This window comes from Phyllobates terribilis, unplaced genomic scaffold (assembly GCF_046119375.1).
Source record: "Phyllobates terribilis strain yellow unplaced genomic scaffold, ASM4611937v1 Scaffold_9__5_contigs__length_417890890, whole genome shotgun sequence".
Taxonomy (NCBI): domain Eukaryota; kingdom Metazoa; phylum Chordata; class Amphibia; order Anura; family Dendrobatidae; genus Phyllobates; species Phyllobates terribilis.
Window position 1 is genome coordinate 371989205 of NW_027362769.1, and position 26999 is coordinate 372016203.

At 46.2% G+C, this 26999-nt stretch overlaps 1 protein-coding gene across 4 annotated transcripts in view; it reads left to right on the forward strand.

Moving 5' to 3' along the window:
- Nucleotides 1–26702, forward strand: part of LOC141162316 (E3 ubiquitin-protein ligase TRIM32-like) — a 65443-nt gene extending 38741 nt beyond the window's left edge. For 2 of the 4 annotated variants that reach the window (XM_073648299.1, XM_073648300.1), the window contains exon 2: nt 24026–26702. In XM_073648299.1, coding sequence (XP_073504400.1) covers nt 24030–25082 — 1053 coding nt within the window. In that variant the 5' untranslated portion in view covers nt 24026–24029 and the 3' untranslated portion in view covers nt 25083–26702. Of the gene's footprint in view, nt 1–6569; nt 6686–22166; nt 22472–24025 lie in introns of those variants that run through there. The other 2 variants (XM_073648298.1, XM_073648297.1) reach the window with 2 other exon arrangements.
- The last annotated feature ends 297 nt before the right edge of the window (nt 26703–26999 follow it).

Below are 26999 nucleotides of genomic sequence, written 5' to 3' on the forward strand. Positions count from 1 at the left end.
AAATGCTCTCAATTCCACAAAGGATTCATTCTTTTTCAAGAGAGAAGAAACCTTCAATCCGAAAGGCAATGAGTATTTCGGGAATTATGACGTCATGCATCACCTGCATCAGATGGAGCCAGTTCCATTCCAGGCCTCTACAGAAATGCATCCTGGAAGTGACAGACGGACATCAGAATTACCTAGATAGGAGGATGTCTTTGTTCAGAGACGCCCAGGACTCTCTACACTGGTGGCTCGACCAGAAGAATCTACAGACGGGAGTGCAGTGGACTCTGGAACCTTGTCTTTTAGTGACCACGGACGCAAGTCTCTCAGGATGGGGAGCTCGAGTGGGAGATTCTTATCTCCAAGGAACATGGTCCACAGAAATTCAGACCTGATCATCAAATTTTCGGGAACTACAGGCGATCTGGGAAGCCCTACAGAGAAGCCGGGCGGTCTTCAGAGACAGACATGTAAAAATCCTGTCGGACAACATCACGGCAGTCTCCTTCATCAGACATCAGGGCGGACCAAGACATCCACTTCTCCAGTCCCTGACCAAAAGGATATTCTTAGGGACAGAGAAAATAGTGAGCTCCATTTCAGCAGTTCACCTTCGGGGATCCGACAATCAGGAGGCAGATTATCTCAACAGGTGTCAGATGAAAGCTTCAGTATGGGAACTGAACGAAGAGGTGTTCCAGCAACTAACTGGCAGATGGGGTCAGCCGCACCTAGAACTTTTTGCATCCAGAACGACCCAGGAGATCATCCTCTGGCAGTGGATGCTCTCTCACAATATTGGGGAGAAGGCCTAACATATGCCTTCCCACCTGCCCCTCTAATTCGGAGAATGCTGCGGAAAATTCAGGAAGATCGGGCGACAGTCATAGCAACTGTCCCGTTCTGGCCAAGGAGGAGTTGGTTCTCCCTTCTACATCATCTAGCGTTGAAATACCCAATCATTTTACCATTTCAGGAGGTTCTTCTGACGCAAGGTCCACTGTTGCATCGGAATCTTCAACAACTCCAGCTCTCAGCCTGGCTTCTGAAGGGGAGATCCTGAAGAATAAGGGCTTATCCGCCAGAGTGATCCAGACTATGTAGGCTAGTAGAAAACCTGTAACTCAGGCCATATATAAAATAGTCTGGAAGACCTTTTGTCAGTTCCACAGGATGGTAGACACCTCTCAGCCAGACATCCCTGCGATCCTTGATTTCTTGCAGGCAGGATTTGATGCAGGTCATAGACCAAGTACCTTGAAGGTGCAGATTGCAGCACTAGGTGCTTTCTTCGACACATCATTGTCCTCGCATCCCTGGATAATCAGGTTTGTCAAGGCAATCCAGAGACTTAGGCCTACCCAGAGAATTTCTTCCCCTCTGTGGGATCTGAATCTTGTCCTGAGAGTCCTTTGTAAGCCTACCTACGGCTCAGTTAATGAATTGGGAATAAAGAACTTGACTCTGAAAACAGTCTTCTTGGTAGCAATCACCACGGCTAAACGGTTGGGTGAAATCCAGGCTCTATCTATTATCGAGCCTTGTATGCAGATTCGGGATGATTGCATCATTCTGAAGCTGGATCCAAGTTTCTCCCCGAAGGTGGTGTCATCAATGACCTTAATCCAAGAAGTGGTTCTTCCATCATTCTGCGAAAACCCTAGGAATCAGAGGGAGGAAGAGTTCCACCATCTCGATGTCCGCAGAGCAGTGTTGGCCTATTTGGAAGCCACTCGAAACTGGAGATTAGACTCTAATCTTTTTAAACAGTTTGGGGGAAAAATAGAGGCAAGAAGGCTTCAAAACCATCCTTAGCTAGATGGGTCACATCCATGATTAATCTAGCATATCTTTCAGAAGGACAGCCTCCCCCTGAAACTATCAAAGCCCATTCCACCAGAGCAATTTCCACCTCATGGGTAACTAGAGCAGGGGCTACCATTGAACAGATATGTACCGCAGCCACATGGTCAGGACATACTACTTTCTTGAAACACTACAAGCTAGATGTTCTCTCACAGCAGAGATCTGCGTTTGGTAGGAAGGTACTTCATGCAGTTATCCCACCCTAAGCTATGAGTTCTTGGGTATACTCCTATGGTGCTGTCATGGGGACGTACTGGAAAACCGGAATTAGTCTTACCGGTAATGATGTTTCCAGGAGTCCACATGACAGCACCCTTATTTCCCTCCCTATATTGCTACTGTATGTGATTCTAACATATGTCTAAGCAAGTCTATAAATAAAATTTTGTTGTACCCAGCCAATGTGGTTCTTGGAAAATCACTGAGGAGGTTGGGGGTGGGAGGGCTTTTAACCTCTTGTGCTTCCTGTCCCTACACAGGATATGGGATTACTCCTCCTATGGTACTGTCATGTGGACTGCTGGAAACATCATTACCGGTAAGACTAATTCCGTTTTTTTTATTTTATTATTTTTCACAGGTTCTATGGTACCCGGGTCCAGAGGAGAGTCTCCTGTCCTCCACACCAGGGTACCATCCGCACATAGAAACGCATATTATCCGTGTGTGCAAATGTGCTGACACGGATAATATGCGCTTCAATGCAATTCAATAATGGCAATTACGCTGCGTGTCCGCAAAATTAATGGACATGTTGCCTATTTTTCCACAATGATAATCCGCAGCGGAAATCTCCGCAGCATGTGCACAGCACGGATTATCATTGGGGAACATGGCAGACCTTCTACCAAGTGTTTCTGCAGAGTTTTTGCCGCTGCGGAAACGCTTAAACGCATCGTGGGCACACAGCCTAACAGCGTGTCCCTCCCCCGGCCTGGGTTCATGGACTGTAATGTAATCAGGCCTAGGTCAACATCTCTTGTTGCATCTAGTGGGTGTGAACCCTTCCCCGATCCAAGGGCTGATCCCAGTAGACAGAACAATAGACTCATGTTTGGCCCAGTCAGTTGAATGGTGCCTCCCGACGCTGGAGGGTCTCAGGCTGCGGCCAAATCCTCGTGGCGTGTGTGGATTGATAGAAGCTGCCACGTGGGATTGTGTCGTGTCCCTCATCTGCTGGATCCATTGAACTCATCCAAGGACTATTTCTATATTTTCCCTGGCGGGAGGCACCCCCTAACTTCTTTCTGCTGTTATATAGCAAAAACGAACCAAATACGGAGTATATGGAAAAGAATCCAAAAACTTTATTGTAAACAATATACAGAAAAGACATACATGATTAAAAAGGACGACACACAGACAACCAAACTGGGTGACACATATACAACATAATAATAGATGTTAAATATCTATTGGGATAAAGTGCAAGAAGTGCTCATATTCAAGTCATTTATGCACTGGTACAAAATTATGGCATATTTCATCACTATGGATATGTACCACGTGCCATATGGCCTATAGTGCCCTATGAAAAAATGCTAAAGAATTATATTGCACTCTTACCCATATTAGATCAGCACCCAGAATAAACAAGGACCCCAATGCGTGTTTCACGTGGTATATCCTATGGCTTCCTCGGGGGGATTGTTTAATAGGACCTTCCATGTCTGTTTAAATATACTTTGGTCCGTTCTGGTCACGTGACCGCAGGCCCTAATCATCTCCTGGACCATCATCGCATGCGCGCTGAACCGCCCGAACCAGATGTGTCATGCACGGCCATCAAGGTGAACCACGCATGACAGTGAACCAGGACTCATTACCATGGCCCCCCAACATGCGCAGACACCATGCAGATGCCGTGCATGACGCAGAGGCAAGGGGAGGCACAGCACCCACGCGCCCGCCAAATAGAATAACACAGCAACGCATTTAGACAAGTATAGTAACACAACTACTTAATAATGCTAAAATGTGTTAAGAGTAAGCAATATCATTTTCCTATAATTGCAACACGATTCTGTCAGAACGAAAATCAATTTTCTTGGTCCAATTTAATTGTTGCTCATAGTATCCTCATATTGATTAACCATATGTAGGTGATCCATATAGATGGTACATATAGACTATGGAGGGGGAAAGTTACAAATGACAAAGAAAACAAATTAAAATCAACACAAATAAAAATATCACAAAGATTATATCTATTAAAGAAATGGGGTGACGCTCAGGGCCTCATTAACGCCATTTGGAGTCATTGTTGCCAGTTCCACTATCCATTTGGTTTCCCTTTGAGCCAGAAGTTTTTTTTACATTTCCACCGCTAATGCCACTATGGATGACATCGATACCACGTACCATAAATGTTTTAGGATTTCTCCCATGACAGATTTTAAAATGGCGTGCTATAGTCTTTAAGGAGGTTGTGTCGGCCACGGTCCTCACACCCCATGCCCCCTCACACCAGCCCACTGGATGCCCTTCTACATTCCCCATGCCCCTCACACCAGCCACACAGCCCCCTGGATGCCCCTCTACATACCCCATGCCCCCTCACACCAGCCACACAGCCCCCTGGATGCCCCTCTACATACCCCATGCCCCTCACACCAGCCACACAGCCCCCTGGATGCCCCTCTACATACCCCATGCCCCTCACACCAGCCACACAGCCCCCTGGATGCCCCTCTACATACCCGATGCCCCTCACACCAGCCACACAGTCCCCTGGATGCCCCTCTACATACCCCATGCCCCTCACACCAGGCACACAGCCCCCTGGATGCCCCTCTACATAGCCCATGCCCCCTCACACCAGCCACATCCCCCTGGATGTCCCTCTACATACCCCATGCTCCCTCACACCAGCCACGCAGCCCCCTGGATGCCCCTCTACATACCGCATGCCTCCTCACACCAGCCCCTGGATGCCCCTCTACATACCCCATGCCTCCTCACACCAGCCACACAGCCCCCTGGATGCCCCTCTACATACCCCATGCCCCTCACACCAGCCCATGGATGCCCCTCTACATACCCCATGCCTCCTCACACCAGCCACACAGCCCCCTGGAAGCCCCTCTACATACCCCATACCCCTCACACCAGCCACACAGCCCCCTGGATGCCCCTCTACAAACCCCATGCCCCTCATACCAGCCACGCAGCCCCCTGGATATCCCTCTACATAGCCCATGCCCCCTCACCCCAGCCACGCAGCCCCCTGGATGCCCCTCTACATAGCCCATGCCCCCTCACCCCAGCCACGCAGCCCCCTGGATGTCCCTCTACATACCCCATGCCTCCTCACACCAGCCACACAGCCCCCTGGATGTCCCTCTACATACCCCATGCCCTTTCACACCAGCCACGCAGCCTCCTGGATGCCCCTCTACATAGCCCATGCCCCCTCACACCAGCCACATCCCCCTGGATGTCCCTCTACATACCCCATGCCCCCTCACACCAGCCACGCAGCCCCCTGGATGCCCCTCTACATACCGCATGCCTCCTCACACCAGCCCCTGGATGCCCCTCTACATACCCCATGCCTCCTCACACCAGCCACACAGCCCCCTGGATGCCCCTCTACATACCCCATGCCCCTCACACCAGCCCCTGGATGCCCCTCTACATACCCCATGCCTCCTCACACCAGCCACACAGCCCCCTGGATGCCCCTCTACAAACCCCATGCCCCTCATACCAGCCACGCAGCCCCCTGGATATCCCTCTACATAGCCCATGCCCCCTCACCCCAGCCACGCAGCCCCCTGGATGCCCCTCTACATAGCCCATGTCCTCTCACCCCAGCCACACAGCCCCCTGGATGTCCCTCTACATACCCCATGCCCTTTCACACCAGCCACGCAGCCTCCTGGATGCCCCTCTACATACCCCATGCCTCCTCACACCACCCACACAGCCCCATGGATGCCCCTCTACATAGCCCATGCCCCCTCACACCAGCCACGCAGCCTCCTGGATGCTCCTCTACATAGCCCATGCCCCCTCACACCAGCCACGCAGCCCCCTGGATGCCCCTCTACATACCCCATGCCTCCTTACAACAGCCACGCAGCCCCCTGGATGCCCCTCTACATACCCCATGCCCCCTCACACCAACCACGCAGCCCCCTGGATGCCCCTCTACATACCCCATGCCTCCTAACACCACCCACACAGCCCCATGGATGCCCCTCTACATAGCCCATGCCCCCTAACACCAGCCACGCAGCCTACTGGATGCTCCTCTACATAGCCCATGCCCCCTCACACCAGCAACGCAGCCCCCTGGATGCCCCTCTACATACCCCATGCCTCACAACAGCCACGCAGCCCCCTGGATGCCCCTCTACATACCCCATGCCCCCTCACACCAACCACGCAGCCCCCTGGATGCCCCTCTACATACCCCATGCCCCTCACACCAGCCACGCAGCCCCCTGGATGCCCCTCTACATACCCCATGCCCCTCACACCAGCCACACAGCCCCCTGGATGCCCCTCTACATAGCCCATGCCCCCTCACTCCAGCCCCCTTTATGCCTCCACAGCATTTATTCACATGGTCAATTCTCCGCACCTTAGTCCTCACAGCACAACACTGAACACGAGCTCCTCATCACCTGTCCTCCTGTCCCAACACAATGTGCGCACTGCTGCAGCTGCACGGTAAACGCAATGTATGGGCTCCTTCCAGGTATGACGTCATTTCCGGGGGGCGTGTCCTAACTGTGCATTACGGGCGTGTTCTAGTTTAGCAGCCACTCCATAGCCTCATGCAGAGGGACTGGGAGACAAGCTGCTGGTGAAGCTGCAGGAGGAGGTCAGTGCTGCGGGCTTGTGGGGGGCTCTGGGTGGCATGAACGCGTGGGGGCTGGTGGTGGCTATGTGGGGGGCTCTGGGGACATGCTGGGTGCTCTGTGGGGATGCTCTGGGGGCATGCTGCGGGCTTGTGGCTCGGCAACGGAGAACGGAGTGTAAAGCAGGACACCGGGGGCCATCGGAGGGTAAGTATACATTTATTTTTAACCACTCTCTCGGGTCACACTATATAAATCCATGCCGTTTGCATGGATTTATATAGTGTGACCTAGTTGTCACAAGTACTTTCCAAGTGATGCTAATCGCTTGGAAAGCGTTTGTCAATCCGCATGCGGAAATGTCAGTGAATAACGCTTCACATCCGCATGTCCCTGGCAGGAAAACGCATGTACAATCCGCATGTACAATCCGCATGCGTTTTTTTCTGCCAGGGAGATGCAGAAACGCTCAGGAAAAAATCCTGAGCATTTCTGCATCGTGGGCACATAGCCTATGGGGCAACTCTACGGTCCCCTGATAGCAGATATTGGGAAAATACCTGTCCTCGCTGCCTAAAGCAAGACCTACCAGAGACCAGATTGAGATGAGAATCTCAGCAAAACATACCATCTTCCACTATGCGTGTACTGTGCCGCCATCCCACCATACAACACACATTATACAACAACAAGGTTGGCAGGCTGGGGATTAATTCCTCCTGTAGCCATAACCAAGCTGCCCCAGTATGTGATACTGCGGTAAAGGGGTTTGTCTGTTAGAATCTATGTTGTTTTACTATCGGCCATCTTGTTATGGTTTGCTGGCTTCTAGTCTTTTCCTCTGGTGCTGAGTTTCTTGGTCACGTGATCTCTGCACCCTTTATTACTCAGCACCTGGCTCTCATTCCCCGCTGGACATCAGTGTTGTAACGCTTGTACTCTGGCTAAGTAGCCTTGTTTAGTTCTTCTTGCTTTGGACTATTGTTATCCTGGGACTTCTTGTTCCACCAGTTTTGTTTTCTTTAATTTTCGTTGCTGCAACTAACTTTTCTGTTAAGAGGTCTCCTGCTTTTGCTCCCAGTCCTTAGATCTTTTAGGGACTCATTTCCCCTTCCTACAAGTCTTCGTTTGAGTTCAGTGCAGGAGTTTTGGTGGGGCTATTCATAAGAAATAGGGCACCCACCCCAGCGTAGGGTAAAGCTGAGTCTCAGTGCAGGGACAGCTTTTCCCTCCTATTCCTTCAAAGTTCCAGAACATAACAGCATGTTCAACCGCGTTTAAAAAAAAAAAGTTTTTTTTTTTTTCTTCTCCTCTACTCTTCCTGGATTTTCTTCAGTATGGTTACCATCCAGGAGCTTGCTCAACGCTTGCAAGGGTTGACTCTGGAGGTTGCCGATCTTCAGCAGTACGTGAGTAAATACCCTGCAGAACGCTATGAAGAACCAATGGTAGGATTACCTGAGTGTTTCTCGGGTAAACGACAGGATTTCTTTTTCATTTAAAAATGCTTGTTTGTTGTTTTTTTCAGCTCAGACCTAGATCTTCTGGTAGTGAACTACAGCGTGTAGGAATTATTATGTCTCTATTGCGTAATGAACCTCAAATCTGGGCATTTTCCTTGTCTCCTGATGATCAATGTCTGAGGTCTGTGGAGGCATTTTTTGATGCAATGGGTTTGCTGTATGATGATCCTGATCGTGTTACATCAGCTGAGGCAGAGCTCAGATGTCTTAAACAGGGTTCTCTTGATGCTGGGGGTTATTGGACCCTGTTCAGACGATGGTCTGCAGAGGTCAGGTGGAACAACCCTGCACTCAAGTTTCAGTTTCTGGCAGGCTTGAGTGAAAGGGTTAAATATTTGCTCATTGCATTTCCTGCACCTGATGCTCTGCAAGTTGCCATGCAGTTAGCTATCCGTGTGGATATAAGGTTCAGGGCTAGACCGAATGAGGAGAAGTTTCCTGTATTGCTGGATTCTGTTTCTCACGATATTCCTGCCGACACTGGGGAACCTATGCAGGTCGGGGCAATGTCATCCCGTTCCAAGGAGAGGGACAGAAGGTTCTCTGAAGGACTTTGCTTGTATTGTGGTAAGGCTGATCATTTTTTAAAGCAATGTGAGGTTCGCTTAAGGAAAGAAAAAAAAATGGTCAGTAGAAATAACACTACCGTTCGCATTGCGTTTTTACGTTCTGCTGGGGTGTTTTTTTCCTGGTAATACCACCTGTCAGTGTCATTTGATTGAGTTTCAGGATATGGTGGATTGTGGTTCTTGTTATGATCTGCTACAAGCACTAAGGAAAGACAGGAGATCTGTCCCTACAATAGAACTAAACTGGATCCCTACGATGTAACGGGGAACCTGATCCTGCGATCAGACCCGCTAAAGTCCTCGGCTAGTCTGTACAAAGACCTATAGATGCAAGGGAGGGATCCCTACAAGAACTAGGGACTGGGATAAAGTTGGACACCTCCTAGCAGAAATTGTAGCAGTAAAAGACAAACACACAACATAGAACATAGAGGTCAGAAGACCTAGCAAAACTAACAGAGAAAGGTAACAGAGTACCAAGCTAGCTCAAGAGTAGAAAATACAATGAAGTCCAGCAAGGCCAGGAGGGCGGAGCCGGATTAAATAGGCAAAAATGGTCATGTGACCAGCAAACTAGAAAAAACCTAACAGGAGAGTTCTAACAGTACCCCCTCTTCTAAGAGGATCCTCCGGATCCCCTAGGACCGGGCTTATCAGAAAACCTCCTGTGAAACGCTCTGACAAGTCTGGAAGCAGAAACATCATCCGCCCTCACCCATGAGTTATCCTCGGGTCCGAAACCCTTCCAAGCGACGAGATACTGCAAACTCCCTCTATACCGTCTAGAATTTAGGATGCGGGAAATTTCATATTCCCCGTCCTCCACCACCGGAGGAACAGTGGCAGAGGCGTCACCAACCGACACATCAGCTTTTTTCAACAGAGAAACATGAAACATCGGATTAATCTTCCAGGAGGTAGGAACCTCCAACCTAACAGCAGATTGGTTAACTGGTTAACTATCTGAAGCACCTTGAAGGGCCCTACGAACTTGGGACCCAATTTTTTCGAAGGAATCCTCAATTGCAGATTCTTAGAGGACAACCAAACCATGACACCAATAGCAAACGAAACCTCTTGCCGTTTCCTATCAAAGTACCTCTTAGATTTTTTGTTAGCCTCCTGAAGATTATCACGCACATCCGTCCAAACTCTCTCTAAATCACCGGAAAAACTCTCCTCCTCAGGCACAGCCGATACCAATTTGGAGAATGACCCACAAGACGGATGTCTCCCAGAACAACAAAAAAAAGGCGAACACCCAGCAGAAGAGGATGTATGGTTGTTCAGAGCAAATTCAGCAAGTGGCAGAAACTCAGACCACCCCTCTTGATTGTCTGCCACAAAGCAACGCAAGAATGTTAGAACCTTGCTCTTAGTTTTTTTTCCTTTGCTGGTCACATGACCTTGTTGGCCTATTTAATCCTGCTCCGCCCTTCTGGCTTTGCTGGACTTCATTGTATATCTACTTTCTAGCTAGCCTGTGCTCTGTGTCTTGCTCTGTTAGTTTGCTTGGTCTACTGACCTCTTTGTTCTATATATTTTGTTTGTTCGTCTGTCTGCTACTATTTCTGTTAGGAGGTGTCCCATATTCCTCCCAGTCCTTAGTACTTGTAGGGATTCCTTCCCCACATCTATAGGTCTCCGTACAGACTAGCTTAGGACTTTAGCAGGTCTGATCGCAGGATCAGGTTCCCTGTTACATCGTAGGGATTAAGCTGAGTTCTATCGTAGGGACAGATCTCCTCTCTTTCCTTAGCTCTGGTAGCAGAACATAACAGTAAGTCCAGCCAGCAAATTCTCTAAGGAAAGATTTTTCTGTTCCATCATGGTGTCGGTTCAGGATTTGGTTCATCGCCTGCAGGGACTCTCTCTGGAGGTGGCCGAGCTCCGTCAGCACGTGAGTAACTGTCCTGGAGCACATTTCTTGGAGCCTAAGGTATGTTTGCCGGATTTATTTTTTGGTGAACACCGAGAATTTTTTTCATTCAAAAATGCTTGCTTATTGTATTTTCGTTTGAGACCTAAGTCCTCTGGGGATGAATCCCAGCGCGTAGGGTTCATAATGTCACTTTTGCGCAAAGAGCCTCAGGAGTGGGCCTTTTCTTTGCAACCTAGTGATACATGCTTCAGATCAGTGGATAGTTTTTTTTCTGCTTTGGGACTATTATATGATGATCCTGACCGTGTCGCATCAGCTGAGACTGAGTTGAGACGTTTAAAACAAGGATCAGGTAATGTGGAAAAATATTGTACTCATTTCCGTCGTTGGTCTACTCAAACAGGGTGGAACGATTCTGCTCTGAAAAGTCTATTTCTTGCTGGGCTCAGTGAAAGGGTTAAAGACCTGCTAATTGCTTATCCTACACCTGAAGATTTGCAACAGGCTATGCAATTAGCTATACGGGTGGATAGAAGACTGCGTGCAAGGGTTAATGAGAGCAAATCCTCTGCTATGTCAGTTTCTGGTTATGAGAATGTGTGTACTAACAGTGGTGAACCGATGGAGATTGGATCGGTGGCACCTCGCTCTCAAGAAAAAGACCGTCGATTTTTTGAAGGCTTGTGTTTCTATTGCGGAAAATCTGGTCATTTGATTAAAGGCTGTGAGCTTCGTATGAAGAAAGAAAAAAAAATGGTCAGTCATGCCCGTATTGCCTGTTTAAATTCCAAGGGTATATTTTTAGCTGCTTCCACGATTGCTCAGGAAAAATTAATGGAATTTCGGGTGTTTGTCGATTGTGGGTCTACTCTGAATGTTATTGATGGGGGATTCGTGGAAAGACTCAATTTAAAACCTGAACCTTTATCATCCCCCATTGCTGTGGTTTCTGTGGATGGTTCCCCTTTGAAGAATATTACTCTCAAGGTCTGTGAATTTCCTCTCACTATTAATGGTGTTCACCATGAGAAATTGGATTTGGTAGTGTTGAATAACTTGCCTTCTCCAGTAATATTGGGATTGCCCTGGTTAAAATTTCACAATCCTGTACTGGATTGGTCTACCAGTGAAATTAAATCCTGGAGCCATAAATGTTATGACAAGTGTTGTAATGGGCGTATTGCAGCTTTGGATAGGGGAGAATTGCCTGTTCCTATTCAGGATTTTTGGAGAGTTTTTTCTGAGAAGGAATCGCAGGTTTTGCCTCCCCATAGAGACTATGATTGTTCTGTTGAATTTGTCCCTGGAGCGACTCTTCCTAAAAGTCGTTTATTTAATCTTACTATTCCTGAGAGGAAGGCTTTGGAGGAATACATACAGACAAGTTTGGCCGCCGGTCACATTAGGCCCTCTAAGTCTCCTGTGGCGGTTGGATTTTTTTTTGTAAAAAAAAAGGACGGCGGTTTACGTCCTTGTCTGGATTTTCGTGAGATTAACAAAATTACTGTACGCAATCCTTACCCACTGCCATTGATTCCTGATCTGTTTAACCAGTTAATGGGGGCCAAGTGGTTCTCTAAAATTGACCTTAAGGGGGCATACAATCTGTTGCGCATGAAGGAGGGTGACGAATGGAAGACTGCTTTTAACACTCCTGTGGGTCATTTTGAGAATCTGGTTATGCCTTTTGGTCTTACTAATGCTCCTGCATTTTTTCAGAATCTGATTAATGACATCCTTAGACCTTTGATCGGTAAAAATGTGGTTGTGTATTTGGATAACATTTTGATTTATTCGCCGGATCTGGAGTCTCATTGGCGGAGCGTGCGTGAGGTATTACAGTTATTAATGGACAATTCGCTTTTTGCTAAGCTGGAGAAATGTGAGTTCGCTGTACAGAGAATTAGTTTTTTGGGCTACATTATCTCCAGCAAAGGTTTTGAGATGGATCCGGTTAAGGTTCAGGCTGTGCAGGAATGGCCTAGGCCTATTGGTTTGAAATCGATACAGAGGTTTTTGGGTTTCGCCAATTACTATAGAAAATTCATAAAAAATTTTTCTAGTATTGTCAAACCTCTGACTGATCTCACCAGGAAAGGTGCTGATGCGGTTCAGTGGTCTTCTGAGGCCATTGAAGCTTTTGTGTATCTCAAGGAGAGGTTCACCTCTGCTCCCATCCTTATGCAGCCTGATGTTACTAGGCCGTTTTTGGTTGAGGTTGATGCTTCCTCTGTGGGGGTTGGCGCAGTATTGTCTCAGGATAACGGGGATGGATTACATCCCTGTGCCTTTTTTTCAAAAAATTTTTCGGAGACTGAACTGAATTACGATATTGGTAATCAGGAATTATTGGCTATTAAACTCGCATTTGAACACTGGCGCCACTTCTTGGAAGGTGCGGAATTTCCCGTTCAGGTTCTTACGGATCATAAAAATCTGATATATCTTGATGCTGCCAAGCGCCTGAATGCCCGTCAGGCTAGGTGGGCACTATTTTTCTCGCGGTTTAATTTCTCCGTTACTTACATCCCTGGTACTAAGAATGTTAAGGCGGATGCCTTGTCTCGCAGTTTTTCTCCCATAGTCGGTGCTGAGAAAGAGGAGAACATTTTACAAGAAGGTGTTGTGATAGCTGCTTTGGACTCCGTTTTGGAAAATGAGATTCTTAAAGCACAGGAGAATGCCCCTTCTAACACTCCTCATGGGAGGTTGTTTGTGCCTGGGACCTTTAGGAGAGATTTGTTTGTTGAGTGTCATGAGTCTCGGTTGGCAGGTCATCCCGGAATCTCTGAGACCAAGAGACTGGTGGGTCGCAGTTTTTGGTGGCCTGGATGGCAGAAGGAAGTCATTAAGTGGGTGCGTCAATGTACTATATGTGCTAGATCTAAGTCCTCACATACTCCTGCTGCGGGGTTGCTTTGTCCTTTGGAGGTTCCCAGTGCTCCTTGGACACATTTGGCTATGGACTTTATAACTGACCTTCCCCCCTCTGAGGGTTTTACTGTCATCTGGGTGGTCGTGGACCGTTTTAGCAAGATGTGTCACTTGGTTCCTTTCGTCAAACTGCCCTGCGCTAAAACTCTCGCTAAGGCCTTTGTCAAGGAAATTGTCAGACTTCATGGCGTTCCTACTGACATTGTTTCTGATAGGGGTCCTCAGTTCGTGGCTCGTTTTTGGCGTGCCTTTTGTGATAGGTTGGGAGTTCATTTGTCGTTCTCGTCCGGATATCATCCTGAATCTAATGGCCAGACAGAAAGGAAAAACCAGGATGTTGAGCAGTTCTTGCGTTGTTTTGTGGCAGACAATCAAGAGGGGTGGTCTGAGTTTCTGCCACTTGCTGAATTTGCTCTGAACAATCATACATCTTCTTCTGCTGGTTGTTCGCCTTTTTTTTGTTGTTCTGGGAGACATCCGTCGTTTGGGTCGTTCTCCAAGTTGGGATCTGCCGTGCCTGAGGAGGAGAATTTTTCCGGTGATTTGGAGAGAGTTTGGACGGATGTGCATGGTAATCTTCAGGGGGCCAACAGAAAATCTAAAGACTACTTTGATAGGAAACGACAGGAGGTTTTGTTCGCTGTTGGTGACATGGTTTGGTTGTCCTCTAGGAATCTGCGGTTGAGGATTCCTTCAAAGAAATTGGGTCCCAAGTTTGTAGGGCCCTTTAAGGTGCTTCAGGTTGTCAACCAATCTGCTGTTAGGTTGGAGGTTCCTACCTCCTGGAGAATTAATCCGGTATTTCATGTCTCTCTGTTGAAAAAAGCTGTTGTATCGGATTGTGACGCCTCTGCCTCTGTTCCTCCGGTGGTGGAGGACGGGGAATATGAAATTTCTCGCATCCTTAACTCTAGACGGTATAGAGGTAGTTTGCAGTATCTTGTGGCCTGGAAAGGTTTCGGTCCCGAGGATAACTCTTGGGTGAGGTCGGATGATGTTTCCGCGTCCAGACTTATCAGAGCGTTTCACAGGAGATTTCCTGATAAGCCTGGTCCTAGGGGATCCGGAGGATCCTCTTAGAAGGGGGGGTACTGTTAGAACCTTGCTCTTAGTTTTTTTTCCTTTTCTGGTCACATGACCTTGTTGGCCTATTTAATCCTGCTCCGCCCTTCTGGCTTTGCTGGACTTCATTGTATATCTACTTTCTAGCTAGCCTGTGCTCTGTGTCTTGCTCTGTTAGTTTGCTTGGTCTACTGACCTCTTTGTTCTATATATTTTGTTTGTTCGTCTGTCTGCTACTATTTCTGTTAGGAGGTGTCCCATATTCCTCCCAGTCCTTAGTACTTGTAGGGATTCCTTCCCCACATCTATAGGTCTCCGTACAGACTAGCTTAGGACTTTAGCAGGTCTGATCGCAGGATCAGGTTCCCTGTTACATCGTAGGGATTAAGCTGAGTTCTATTGTAGGGACAGATCTCCTCTCTTTCCTTAGCTCTGGTAGCAGAACATAACAAAGAACTGCTCAACATCCTGGTTCTTTCTTTCTGTCTGGCCATTAGACTCAGGATGATATCCGGATAAAAACGACAAATGAACTCCCAACCTGTCACAAAAGGCACGCCAAAAACGAGCCACGAACTGAGGTCCCCTATCAGAAACAATGTCAGTAGGAACGCCATGTAGTCTGACAATTTCCTTGACAAAGGCCTTAGCGAGTGTCTTAGCGCAAGGCAGTTTGACGAAGGGAACCAAGTGACACATCTTGCTAAAACGGTCCACGACCACCCAGATGACCGTGAAACCTTCAGAGGGGGGAAGGTCAGTAATAAAGTCCATAGCCAGATGTGTCCAAGGTGCACTAGGAACCTCCAGAGGGCAAAGCAACCCCGCAGCAGGAGCATGCGAAGACTTAGATCTAGCACACACAGTACATTGACGCACCCACTTAATGACTTCCTTCTGCCATCCAGGCCACCAAAAACTGCGACCCACAAGTCTCTTGGTCTCAGAAATTCCTGGATGACCTGCCAACCGAGACTCATGACACTCAACAAACAAATCTCTCCTAAAGGTCCTAGGCACAAACAACCTCCCATGGGGAGTGTTAGATGGGGCATTCTCCTGAGCTTTAAGAATCTCATCCTCCAAAACGGAGTCCAAAGCAGCAATCACAACACCTTCTTGTAAAATGCTCTCCTCCTCCTCCTCAGCACTGACGATGGGAGAAAAGCTGCGAGACAAAGCATCCGCTTTAACATTCTTGGTACCCGGGATATAAGTAACGGAAAAATTAAACCGCGAGAAAAAAAGTGCCCACCTAGCCTGACGGGCATTCAAGCGCTTGGCAGCATCAAGATAGATCAGATTTTTATGATCAGTGAAAACCTTAATGGGAAATTCAGCACCTTCCAAGAGATGACGCCAGTGTTCAAATGCGAGTTTAATAGCCAGCAATTCCCGATTACCAATATCGTAATTAAGTTCAGTCTCAGAAAATTTTTTTGAAAAAAAGGCACAGGGATGTACTCCATCCTTGCTTTCCTGAGACAACACCGCACCAACCCCCACAGAAGAAGCATCAACCTCAACCAAAAACGGCTTAGTCACATCAGGCTGCATAAGGATGGGAGCAGAGGTGAACCTCTCCTTTAGAAACACAAAAGCTTCAATGGCCTCAGAAGTCCACTGAACCGCATTAGCACCTTTCCTAGTGAGATCGGTCAGCAGTTTGACAATAATAGAAATTTTTTTTATGAATTTTCTGTAATAATTGGCGAAACCCAAAAACCTCTGTATCGATTTCAAACCAATAGGCCTAGGCCATTCCTGCACAGCTTGAACTTTAACCGAGTCCATCTCAAAACCTTCACTGGAGATAATGTAACCCAAAAAACTAATTCTCTGTACAGCAAACTCACATTTCTCTAGCTTAGCAAAAAGCGAATTGTCCATTAATAACTGTAAAACCTCATGTACGCTCCGCCAATGAGACTCCAGATCAAGCGAATAAATCAGAATGTCATCCAAATACACAACCACATTTTTGCCGATCAAAGGTCTAAGGATGTCATTAATAAGATTCTGAAAAGACCAAAAGGCATAACCAGATTCTCAAAATGACCCCCAGGAGTGTTAAAAGCAGTCTTCCATTCATCACCCTCCTTCATGCGCAACAAATTGTATGCCCCCCGGAGATCAATTTTAGAGAACCACTTGGCCCCCACTAACTGGTTAAACAAATCAGGAATCAATGGCAGTGGGTAAGGATTGCGTACAGTAATTTTATTAATCTCACGAAAGTCCAGACAAGGACGTAAACCGCCATCTTTTTTTTTAACAAAAAAAAATCCAACAGCCACAGGAGACTTGGAAGGCCTAATGTGACCGGCGGCCAAGCTTGTCTGTATGTATTCCTCCAAAGCCTTTCTCTCAGGAATAGTAAGATTAAATAAACGACTTTTAGGAAGAGTCGCTCCAGGGACAAATTCAATGGTACAATCATAGTCTCTATGGGGAGGCAAAATTTGTGACTCCTCCTCAGAAAAAACTCTCCAAAAATCCTGAATAGGTACAGGTAATTCCCCTTTTTCCACCGCAGCAATACGTCCGTTACAACACTTGTCATAACATTTAGGGCTCCAGGACTTAATTTCATTGGTAGACCTGTCCAGTACAGGATTGTGCAATTTTAACCAGGGCAACCCCAATATTACTGGAGAAGGCAAATTATTCAATACTACCAAATCCAAATTCTCTTGATGAACACCATTAATAGTGAGGGGAAACTCACAGACCTTGTGAGTAACACTCTTCAAGGGAGAGCCATCAACAGAAACCACAGCAATAGGGGATGACAAAGGTTTAGGTTTTAATGTAAGTTTTTCCAAGAATCCCCCATCAATCACATTCAGAGCAGAACCACAATCCACAAATACCCGAAATTCAATTAATTCTTCCTGAGCAGCGGTAGTAGCAGATAGGAATACTCCCTTAGTATTTAAACAGGCTATACGTGCATAACTGACCATTTTTTTTTGTTGTTCATACGAAGCACACAGTTCTTAATAAAATGACCAGAATTTCCGCAATAGAAGCACAAACCTTCAGAAAGCCTGCGGTCCTTTTCCTGAGAGCTGGGTGTCATCGCCCCAATCTCCATCGGCTCTCCTTTGTCAGCACAGACCCTCTCAAGACTCGGAGCTGACACAGCAGAGGATTTGCTCTCATTAACCCTTGCACGCAGTCTCCTGTCCACCCGTATAGCTAATTGCATAGCCTCCTGCAAGTTTCCAGGTGTGGGATAAGCAATCAGCGAATCTTTAACCCTTTCACCTAGCCCCGCAAGAAACAAACTTTTCAAAGCTGAATCGTTCCACCCCACCTGGGCAGACCACTGACGGAAGTGAGAACAATATTTTTCCACATTGCCTGATCCTTGCCTCAAACGTCTCAATTCAGACTCAGCAGATGAGACACGATCAGGATCATCGTACAACAAACCCAAAGCAGAAAAAAAACTATCCACTGATCTAAAGCACGGATCACTAGGTTGGAGAGAAAAAGCCCATCCCTGAGGATCCTTGCGCAAAAGTGACATTATGAACCCTATGCGCTGTGATTCATCACCAGAGGATCTGGGTCTTAAACGAAAATACAATAAACAAGCATTTTTAAAAGAAAAAAAATCTTGTTGTTCACCAAAAAATAGATCAGGCAGACGTACCTTTGTCTCCACAAAATGTGCTCCAGAACAGCTACTCACGTGTTGTTGGAGCTCGGCCACCTCCAGAGAGAGTCCCTGCAAGCGTTGAGCCAAGTCTTGAACCGAGACCATGATGGAAACTGGAGGTCTTTCCTTAGAGAATTTTTTTGGGCTGGTCTTACTGTTATGATCTGCTACAAGCACTAAGGAAAGACAGGAGATCTGTCCCTACAATAGAACTAAACTGGATCCCTACGATGTAACGGGGAACCTGATCCTGCGATCAGACCCGCTAAAGTCCTCGGCTAGTCTGTACGAAGACCTATAGATGCAAGGGAGGGATCCCTACAAGAACTAGGGACTGGGATAAAGTTGGACACCTCCTAGCAGAAATTGTAGCAGTAAAAGACAAACACACAACATAGAACATAGAGGTCAGAAGACCTAGCAAAACTAACAGCGAAAGGTAACAGAGTACCAAGCTAGCTCAAGAGTAGAAAATACAATGAAGTCCAGCAAGGCCAGGAGGGCGGAGCTGGATTAAATAGGCAAAAATGGTCATGTGACCAGCAAACTAGAAAAAAACTAACAGGAGAGTTCTAACAGTTCTACACTTAATTCGATAGATCAACAATTTCTTGAAAAGTATAAGTTTGATTCTGAACCTTTGTCATCTCCTATTCCTGTGGTGGCGATTGATAATACTCCCCTGAAGCATGGGAGCATTCTTCGAAAGGTCACTGGGTTACCGCTTACTATGAATATGGAACATCAGGAGCAGATTGACTTATTTGTACTTGCTAAGTTGCCTTCCCCGGTCGTCCTGGGGTTGCCCTGATTAAAAGTGCATAATCCTTTGCTGGACTGGTCGTCTGGTTCCATAAGATCCTGGGGTCAGGGCTGTTATGCTAAGTGTTGTAATATTCACATTGCGGCTGTTGTGAAGGGGGAGTTACCTGAACCCATTCAGGATTTTTGTAGGGTTTTTCGGAGGTGGAGTCGAAAGCTTTACCACCTCATAGAGATTGCGTTATTGACGTCGTCCCTGATGCTAAGCTCCCAAAGAGTCGGTTGTTTAATCTGACAATTCCCGAGATGAAGGCTTTGAAGGAGTACCTTCAGACTAGTTTAGCTACAGGTCACATAAGACCCTCTAAGTCTCCTGTGGCAGTTGGGTTCTTTTTTGTCAAAAAGAAGGATGGGGGTCTTAGTCCATGTCTGGATTTTCGGGAGATTAATAAGATCACTGTGCGCAATCCTTACCCGTTACCACTTATTCTGGATTTGTTTAACCAATTGACTGGAGCTAAATGGTTTTCTAAGATTGACCTTCGTGGGGCATATAATTTGCTGCGGGTGAAGGACGGAGATGACAGGAAGACAGCTTTTAACACCCCGGAAGGTCATTTTGAGTGTTTGGTGATGCCTTTTAGGCTTACTAACGCTCCTGCATTTTTTCAAAATGTCATCAATGACATTCTGAGACCCTTGATCGGTATGAGTGTTATTGTTTATCTGGATGATATTTTGATTTATTCTTCGGATCTTGAGTCTCATTGGCAGAGAGTCCGCAAAGTTCTTCAGATACTGAGAGATAACACACTCTTTGCTAAATTGGAGAAGTGTCAGTTTGCTGTCCAGAAAATTAGTTTTTTGGGTTACTTTGTCTCTTGTGATGGTTTTGAGATGGACCCGGTGAAAGTTCAGGCTGTGCTGGAGTGGCCGAGGCCTGAGGTTTTGAAGTCCGTACAGAGGTTTTTGGGGTTTGCCAATTATTAGAGGAAATTCATAAAGAATTTCTCTGTCATCGCTAAACCCATTACTGATCTCACCAAGAAGGGTGTTAATACAGTCCAATGGTCCACTGAGGCTATTGAAGCTTTTGAGTATCTCAAGGAGAGGTTCAGCTCTGCTCCTGTTTTTATCCAGACGGATTTTTGTTGAAGTGGATGCCTCATCTATAGGCATAGGGGCAGTTCTGTCCCAGGAGGGAGAGGATGGGGTGCATCCCTGTGCTTTCTTTTCAAAAAAAATTTCTGAGACAGAGCTCAACTATGATGTTGGGAATCGTGAGTTGTTGGCTATTAAACTCGCGTTCGAGCATTGGCGACATTTTTTGGAGGGGGCTCGACATCCTATACAGGTTTTCACTGATCATAAGAATTTGATTTATCTGGACGCAGCTAAACGCTTGAATGCCCGTCAGGCTAGGTGGGCACTGTTTTTTGCCCGATTCAATTTTTCCGTAACCTTTGTCCCGGGACAAGGAATGTTAAGGCTGACGCTTTGTCTCGTAGTTTCTCTCCAGCGGTGAATGCTGAGAGGGAGGAGTGTATTTTGCAGAGAGGGGTGGTGGTGGCCGCATTGGATTCTGAGTTGGAGAATAGCATCCTAGGAGCTCAGAGTGCGGCACCAACTAACACTCCGTGTGGTAAATTGTTTGTGCCTAGAGCCTTGAGGAGAGCGTTGTTTGTTGAATGTCATGAGTCTCGGTTGGTGGGTCACCCAGGGATTTCAGAAACTAGGAAGTCTATGGATCTGAGTTTCTGGTGGCCGGGGTGGCAAGTGGAAGGCATCAACTGGGTGTGTCAGTGTTCTGTGTGCACTAGGTCGAAGGCCTCTCACGCTCCGGCTGCGGGGTTGCTATGCCCCTTGGAAGTTCCTAGTTCGCCATGGACGCAACTTGCCATGGATTTTATCACCGATCTGCCTTTATCAAAGGGTTTTTCTGCCATCTGGGTTGTTGTGGACCGGTTTAGTAAAATGTGTCATCTGGTTCCGTTCAACAAGTTACCTTGATCCAAAACTCTTGCTAAGGCTTTTGTGAAGGAGATTGTTAGGCTCCATGGTGTTCCCACGGACATTGTTTCCGATAAGAGGACCACAGTTTGTGGCTCGCTTTTGGCGTGCTTTTTGTGACAGATTGTCAACTTGGCAGCGGTGACTTTGGGCATTCCCTCGTCCTGGAGGATTCATTCTGTGTTTCATGTGTCGTTACTTAAGAAGGCGGACACGCCTGATAAGCAGGCGAAGCCTACTGTTCCTCCTGTTGATGAGGACGGTGAATTTGAGATTTCTCGCATTTTGGATTCCAGGTGGCATAGAGGAAGATTACAGTATCTTGTGTCCTAGAGAGGTTTCGCCCCAAGGATAATTCCTGGGTGAAGGCCGAGGACGTCTCGGCCTCAAGGCTAATTAAGGCTTTTCACAGGAGATTTCCTGGTAAGGCTCGGCCTAGAGGATCCGGAGGATCCTCGTAAAAGGGGAGGTACTGTTAGAATCTATGTTGTTTTACTATCGGCCATCTTGTTGTGGTTTGCTGGCTTCTAGTCTTTTCCTCTGGTGCTGGGTTTCTTGGTCATGTGATCTCTGAACCCTTTATTACTCAGCACCTGGCTCTCATTCCCCGCTAGACATCAGTGTTGTAACGTTCGTGCTCTGGCTAAGTAGCCTTGTTTAGTTCTTCTTGTTTTGGACTATTGTTATCCTGGGACTTCTTGTTTCACCAGTTTTGTTTCCTTTAATTTTCGTTGCTGCAACTAACTTTTCTGTTAGGAGGTCTCTTGCTTTTGCTCCCAGTCCTTAGATCTTTTAGGGACTCATTTCCCCTTCCTACAGGTGTTCGTTTGAGTTCAGTGCCAGAGTTTTGGTGGGGCTATTCATAAGGAATAGGGCACCCACCCCAGCATAGGGTAAAGCTGAGTCTCAGTGCAGGGACAGCTTTTCCCTCCTATTCCTTAGTTCTAAGTTGCAGAACATAACATTGTTCAAGCCAAGGAGAACTACTGTAAGAAGTCCAGCATCCCATTGTTAACACATCTGAACAAGAAGTGTTGTCATGGAGCATGAGACACAGAAGCTTTTCTCACCAGAGGCCATTGATCGCTCAGCACAAGAAAACAATATGTGAAGCAGTGTATGGGATCTCTACTATGAAACGGTAAATCAATACTGGATAGTTCATGGGACGTTCAGTAATATATACTCGTATCAGAAAGTGACAGAAGGAATGCTAATAAACCACAGAGCTAATGTCCACCATGTTTATTCAGTGCTGTGGTAATAGGTGTTACTCAATCTTGGTCTCTAACAACATTATATCCAGGGACGTCAGTATATCAGATTAGATTGGAGGAGTCAGATTATCACTTCTTAATAGAAGGACACGGGCGGACCCGGAGCTGAATTATCCAACACTTGTAAGTACTGAAGTGGAATTATTTTATGTCTTCTTTACTTAAAATACAGAAGTATATTAGTCACAGATGAACTAGGAATTACAGGTTTAAAGGGAATCTCCTAATACGCCATCGTTTAGAGTCAAGGAGTTGTCACCCCTACTCATCACTAATAGTTACCGACGTCAAGGTTTAGGAACAGGGACTGGACATTCGGGCTCGATCGGTGGGGTCTAAGCGGTGTTCCTTGAGCTCACCAGAGGAAATGACTCTGAAGACCCAACCTCCATCCTTAAAGAATACATGTATGATCACAATTGCATTGTAAAGTTAGGACACATGGAGAATATGGCCCCCCGATATTGAATTCAGATTTTTAATTCAGCCCCATTGCCCATTAGTGTATAATATGCGCCCCCCCAGCCATGTTGTCTGACTTTACTAAAGTGTAACGGAACAGCTGGTGGTAAAGAGCTCATTGATACCACCGTGGTCCTGTAATAGGGGCCGCCGGGGTAACATGTCAGTTTGTGTGGATTGACGGATCACCCTTCACTATCTGCGTCTGATGGAGGAGTCTGGGTTTGGCGATACCAGGAGAATGTTACCCCCTGACTGCATTGTGCTCCCTGTACAGATGGTGGAGGAGGACAATGCTATGGGCTGTTATCAGGGGGTGGCCTCGGCACCTTAGTTACAGTGAAAGGAAATTAAATAATTCAGCACAGGACATTTTGGACAATTGTAGCCTCCAATTTTGGGGGAACAGTTTGGGGAAGACCCTTTTCTGTTTCTCATGACTGTGCCCAGTGCACTAGCTCCATACAGACATGGAGGAGAAGTTTGGTGGGAGAACATGACCAGCTAGATAGACCCTGGACCTCAACCCCATCCAAAACCTTGTATGGAGATTGTGAGCCTGACGTCTCCCAAACATCAGTATCTGACCTCATAAATGCTCTTCTGGATGACGGGCAAAATTTTCCACAGACACCTCCAAAATCTTGTAGAAATACTTCCCAGAAGAGCGGGAGCTGTTATATCTGCAGAGGGTCCGACTCCATAATAAAGTCTATGGATGTAGAATAGGAAGTCAGAAAAGCTCCTGGAGGTGGGATGTGGAGAGGTCACATGCTTCTGTCCACATAGTTTATCATTAATAAGGTTAAACTGGATATTTGTGAGTCATCCCTAAAGAAGTAGACTACATTGCTGAGTGATTGTCTTCTTCAAATAAGGTTGTCTTCTGCTTGATTTTTTTGGTTCTTCCTTATGATGGACCCATTAATGTTAAAGCCTAGTCTATATAAGCCATCCCCAGGTTTCTGGCAGGCCAATCCAACCCTCAGTCTGAGGGGATGGAGACCGACTGACGGTGGTAGAATGTGCAATAAATATGCCATTAGTGACTTTAGAATTTTTTTTTGGAGAATTATGGTAGTGCATTGGTAATGGAGGAAGAACTTTACTCAGGAAGTAGTGATCAGTGGGTATTATGTATATTGATGAATATAATTTGTGACTAGCTTTGGCCTGAAAGTATTGATCTGTAAGAGAATTCTTTATCTTTTCCAGAATAATGGACAGCTCTCTGGAATTCTCTCGTCAAAAGGAAGACCTAGTCCGTACAGTAAGAAGTCTTCAAGTAGCTTCACAGAACACTCTTCAAAAAACCGTCCCTCTTCTTTCTTCTCAGCCTGGACTTGGCCTCTTGCAGCCTTCACATGTAGAACAACTCTCCAAAAAGACAACCCAAGTCTGCCGAGACCTCGAAGATGTTGGCAACCTGCTGTTGTTCCGCCAGGATGAACTTACCCAAAAAATATCGGTGCCCAAAGATGGGGGTGCATCCTCTCTTCACTGGTGTTCAGATGGCACATTCTATGTATGTGGAGATAACAGTCCTTATATCCATTTACTGAATAGTCACGGGAAATCCACCCAGACCTTTCATTGCTGTGATGATGCTCTGTTTCTTCCAGATGGCATTACCTTGACTCGTTTCAATGCGGTAGCAGTCACTGACATAGCTGAGGGTACAGTTCGAATTTACAGTCCAAATTCACACCCACCTTGGATTAAAATAGGTGGTAACTTCAAATCTCCGAAGGGTATAGCTGTGGACTCCTCTGGGCGAATGCTAGTTGCAGAATACACTTCTGGGGAAGTGCAAGTTTTCCATGTTGACCGAAAATACCGCATTCATGGAGTCAAAAAAGTGTCAGGACTCCAGGGGCCTCAGTACATCTGCTCGATGCCAGATGGTGGCTTTGCAGTTAGTGAGGAGTGCGGAGATGTCAAGTTATTTACCTCAAACTTTACATTTTCTGGTTCCCTTTCAGAAACGTACCATCATGAGTTTGGAAACCCTGCAGGAATATGCTCCGATCCCGAAGGAAACATTTTAGTAGCAGATGCCCAGAACAGAAACATCACTCTTTTTCCACCCAGCGGGTCACCCATTTGCATCGTTTCACAGGGTTTGTCCAAACCAACAGGGATAACATGTACCCCTTTTGGGCTCTTGTATGTTGCTGACTCTGGTGATAATTGTATAAAAGTTTATAAATATCGTGCAAAACCATTCTACGCTCCTACCAGCCCTCGTAGATCAGGAGAAGCCCCATCATAGATGTCAATGTGGTCACTGCGCCGCTGATAATCAAAGACAATACATTATGATGGGGCTACATGGCGACATGTGTCATGTGACAGCAGTCTCCAGACAAGTTGTGTGACCAAAAACATTTGTATAACTTGTTTGCAACCTGCTGTTGTGCGATTATATCAGAACAGTCCAATTGCAGACAAGTTGACCTGCATTGAAGCCTATGGCAAGTGAGTTGCAAACAGCAACAAACGATTCAACACATTTGGAAACATTAGCGTCTCTGTGTCCAAGATCACACTGCGACACCACGATCTCAATATCGCACAACATATGTAGCTGTGTAGCCCTAGGGAAGATCTCAGTAGGATCTACCCTCCTAAGTCGTCTATATCGGTATGTAGGTCATAGGAATCTGAGTAAAATGATAACTTGATATATGTAATCTGATATGTTATGCCTGAGAAAGCCACATTTTTCTTAATATGTAAAAGAGCTGTTAAGATCTATGGGCGGGACCTAGATCTCCATGAGAATCTGCCTCCAGAGCTTATTATAAATGAAAGGAGGTGTTACCAATGTGAGACATGATGGTATGGGGGTGCTTTGCTGGTGACCCTGTTGGGGATTTATTCAAAATTGAAGGCATACTGAACCAGCATGGCTACCACAGCATCTTGCAGCGGCATGCTATTCCATCCGGTTTGCGTTTAGTTGGACCATCATTTATTTTTCAACAGGACAATGGCCCCAAACACACGTCCAGGCTGTGTAAGGGCTATTTGACCAAGAAGGAGAGTGATGGGGTGCTACGCCAGATGACCTGGCCCCCACAGTCACCAGACCTGAACCCAATCGAGATGGTTTGGGGTGAGCTGGACCGCAGAGTGAAGGCAAAAGGGCCAACAAGTGCTAAGCATCTCTGGGAACTCCTTCAAGATTGTTGGAAGACCATTTCCGGTGACTACCTCTTGAAGCTCATCAAGAGAATGCCAAGAGTATGCAAAGCAGTCATCAAAGCAAAAGGTGGCTACTTTGAAGAACCTAGAATATAAGACATATTTTCAGTTGTTTCACACTTTTTTGTTAAGTATATAATTCCACATGTGTTAATTCATAGTTTTGATGCCTTCAGTGTGAATGTACAATTTTCATTGTCATGAAAATACAGAAAAATCTTTAAATGAGAAGGTGTGTCCAAACTTTTGGTCTGTACTGTAGATCGGGAAAGCAGACTGTCAGTCACATGTCTGACACTAGTAATGCCCAGTTTAATATAATCTCTGGAGGCAGATTCTCAGGGAGATCTATGTCCCGCCCATAGATCTTAACATCTCATTTACATATTAAGAAAAACTTGAATTTCTCTGGAATAAGACATCAGATCTCAAATTTTTTTCAGCTTTCTATGACCTACATGCCCATATAGACGGTTTAAGAGGGTAGATCATACACAGATTCCCTTTCATTAGTTGGATAACCATACTGATCCATCGCATACTGGATATACAAACTGTATATCATATATTGCTTGAATTTATACATATAATTACAATTCCATTTAGAGTTTTTCAGCATCAATTATAATATATATATATGTATTTGTAATATTACTGATTTGTGTATTTTTACAACTAATTGGGTGCAGCAATAAATATGTTTTTTATCTCCAGTCTTATGTGATTTGTATCTACGATAAACTAGATAATGCCAAGATGCTTCATCATGATGGAGCCCCGAAATCCAAACAGACATTCACAGGTTGCGAAACGGGGCCTGAAAAAGGAATTTGGCAAGAGTCTAATATAAGCATCACCAAAAGACAGCAAGTATGATATAGTGCCCCCCTGGGTATCCATATAATTGGTTCCTGCCTGTTAGTGTGCCCCTTTAAATTTTCCCCGAGTGTTGATTAGTCCAGTGCAGTGGGTTTGTATGGGA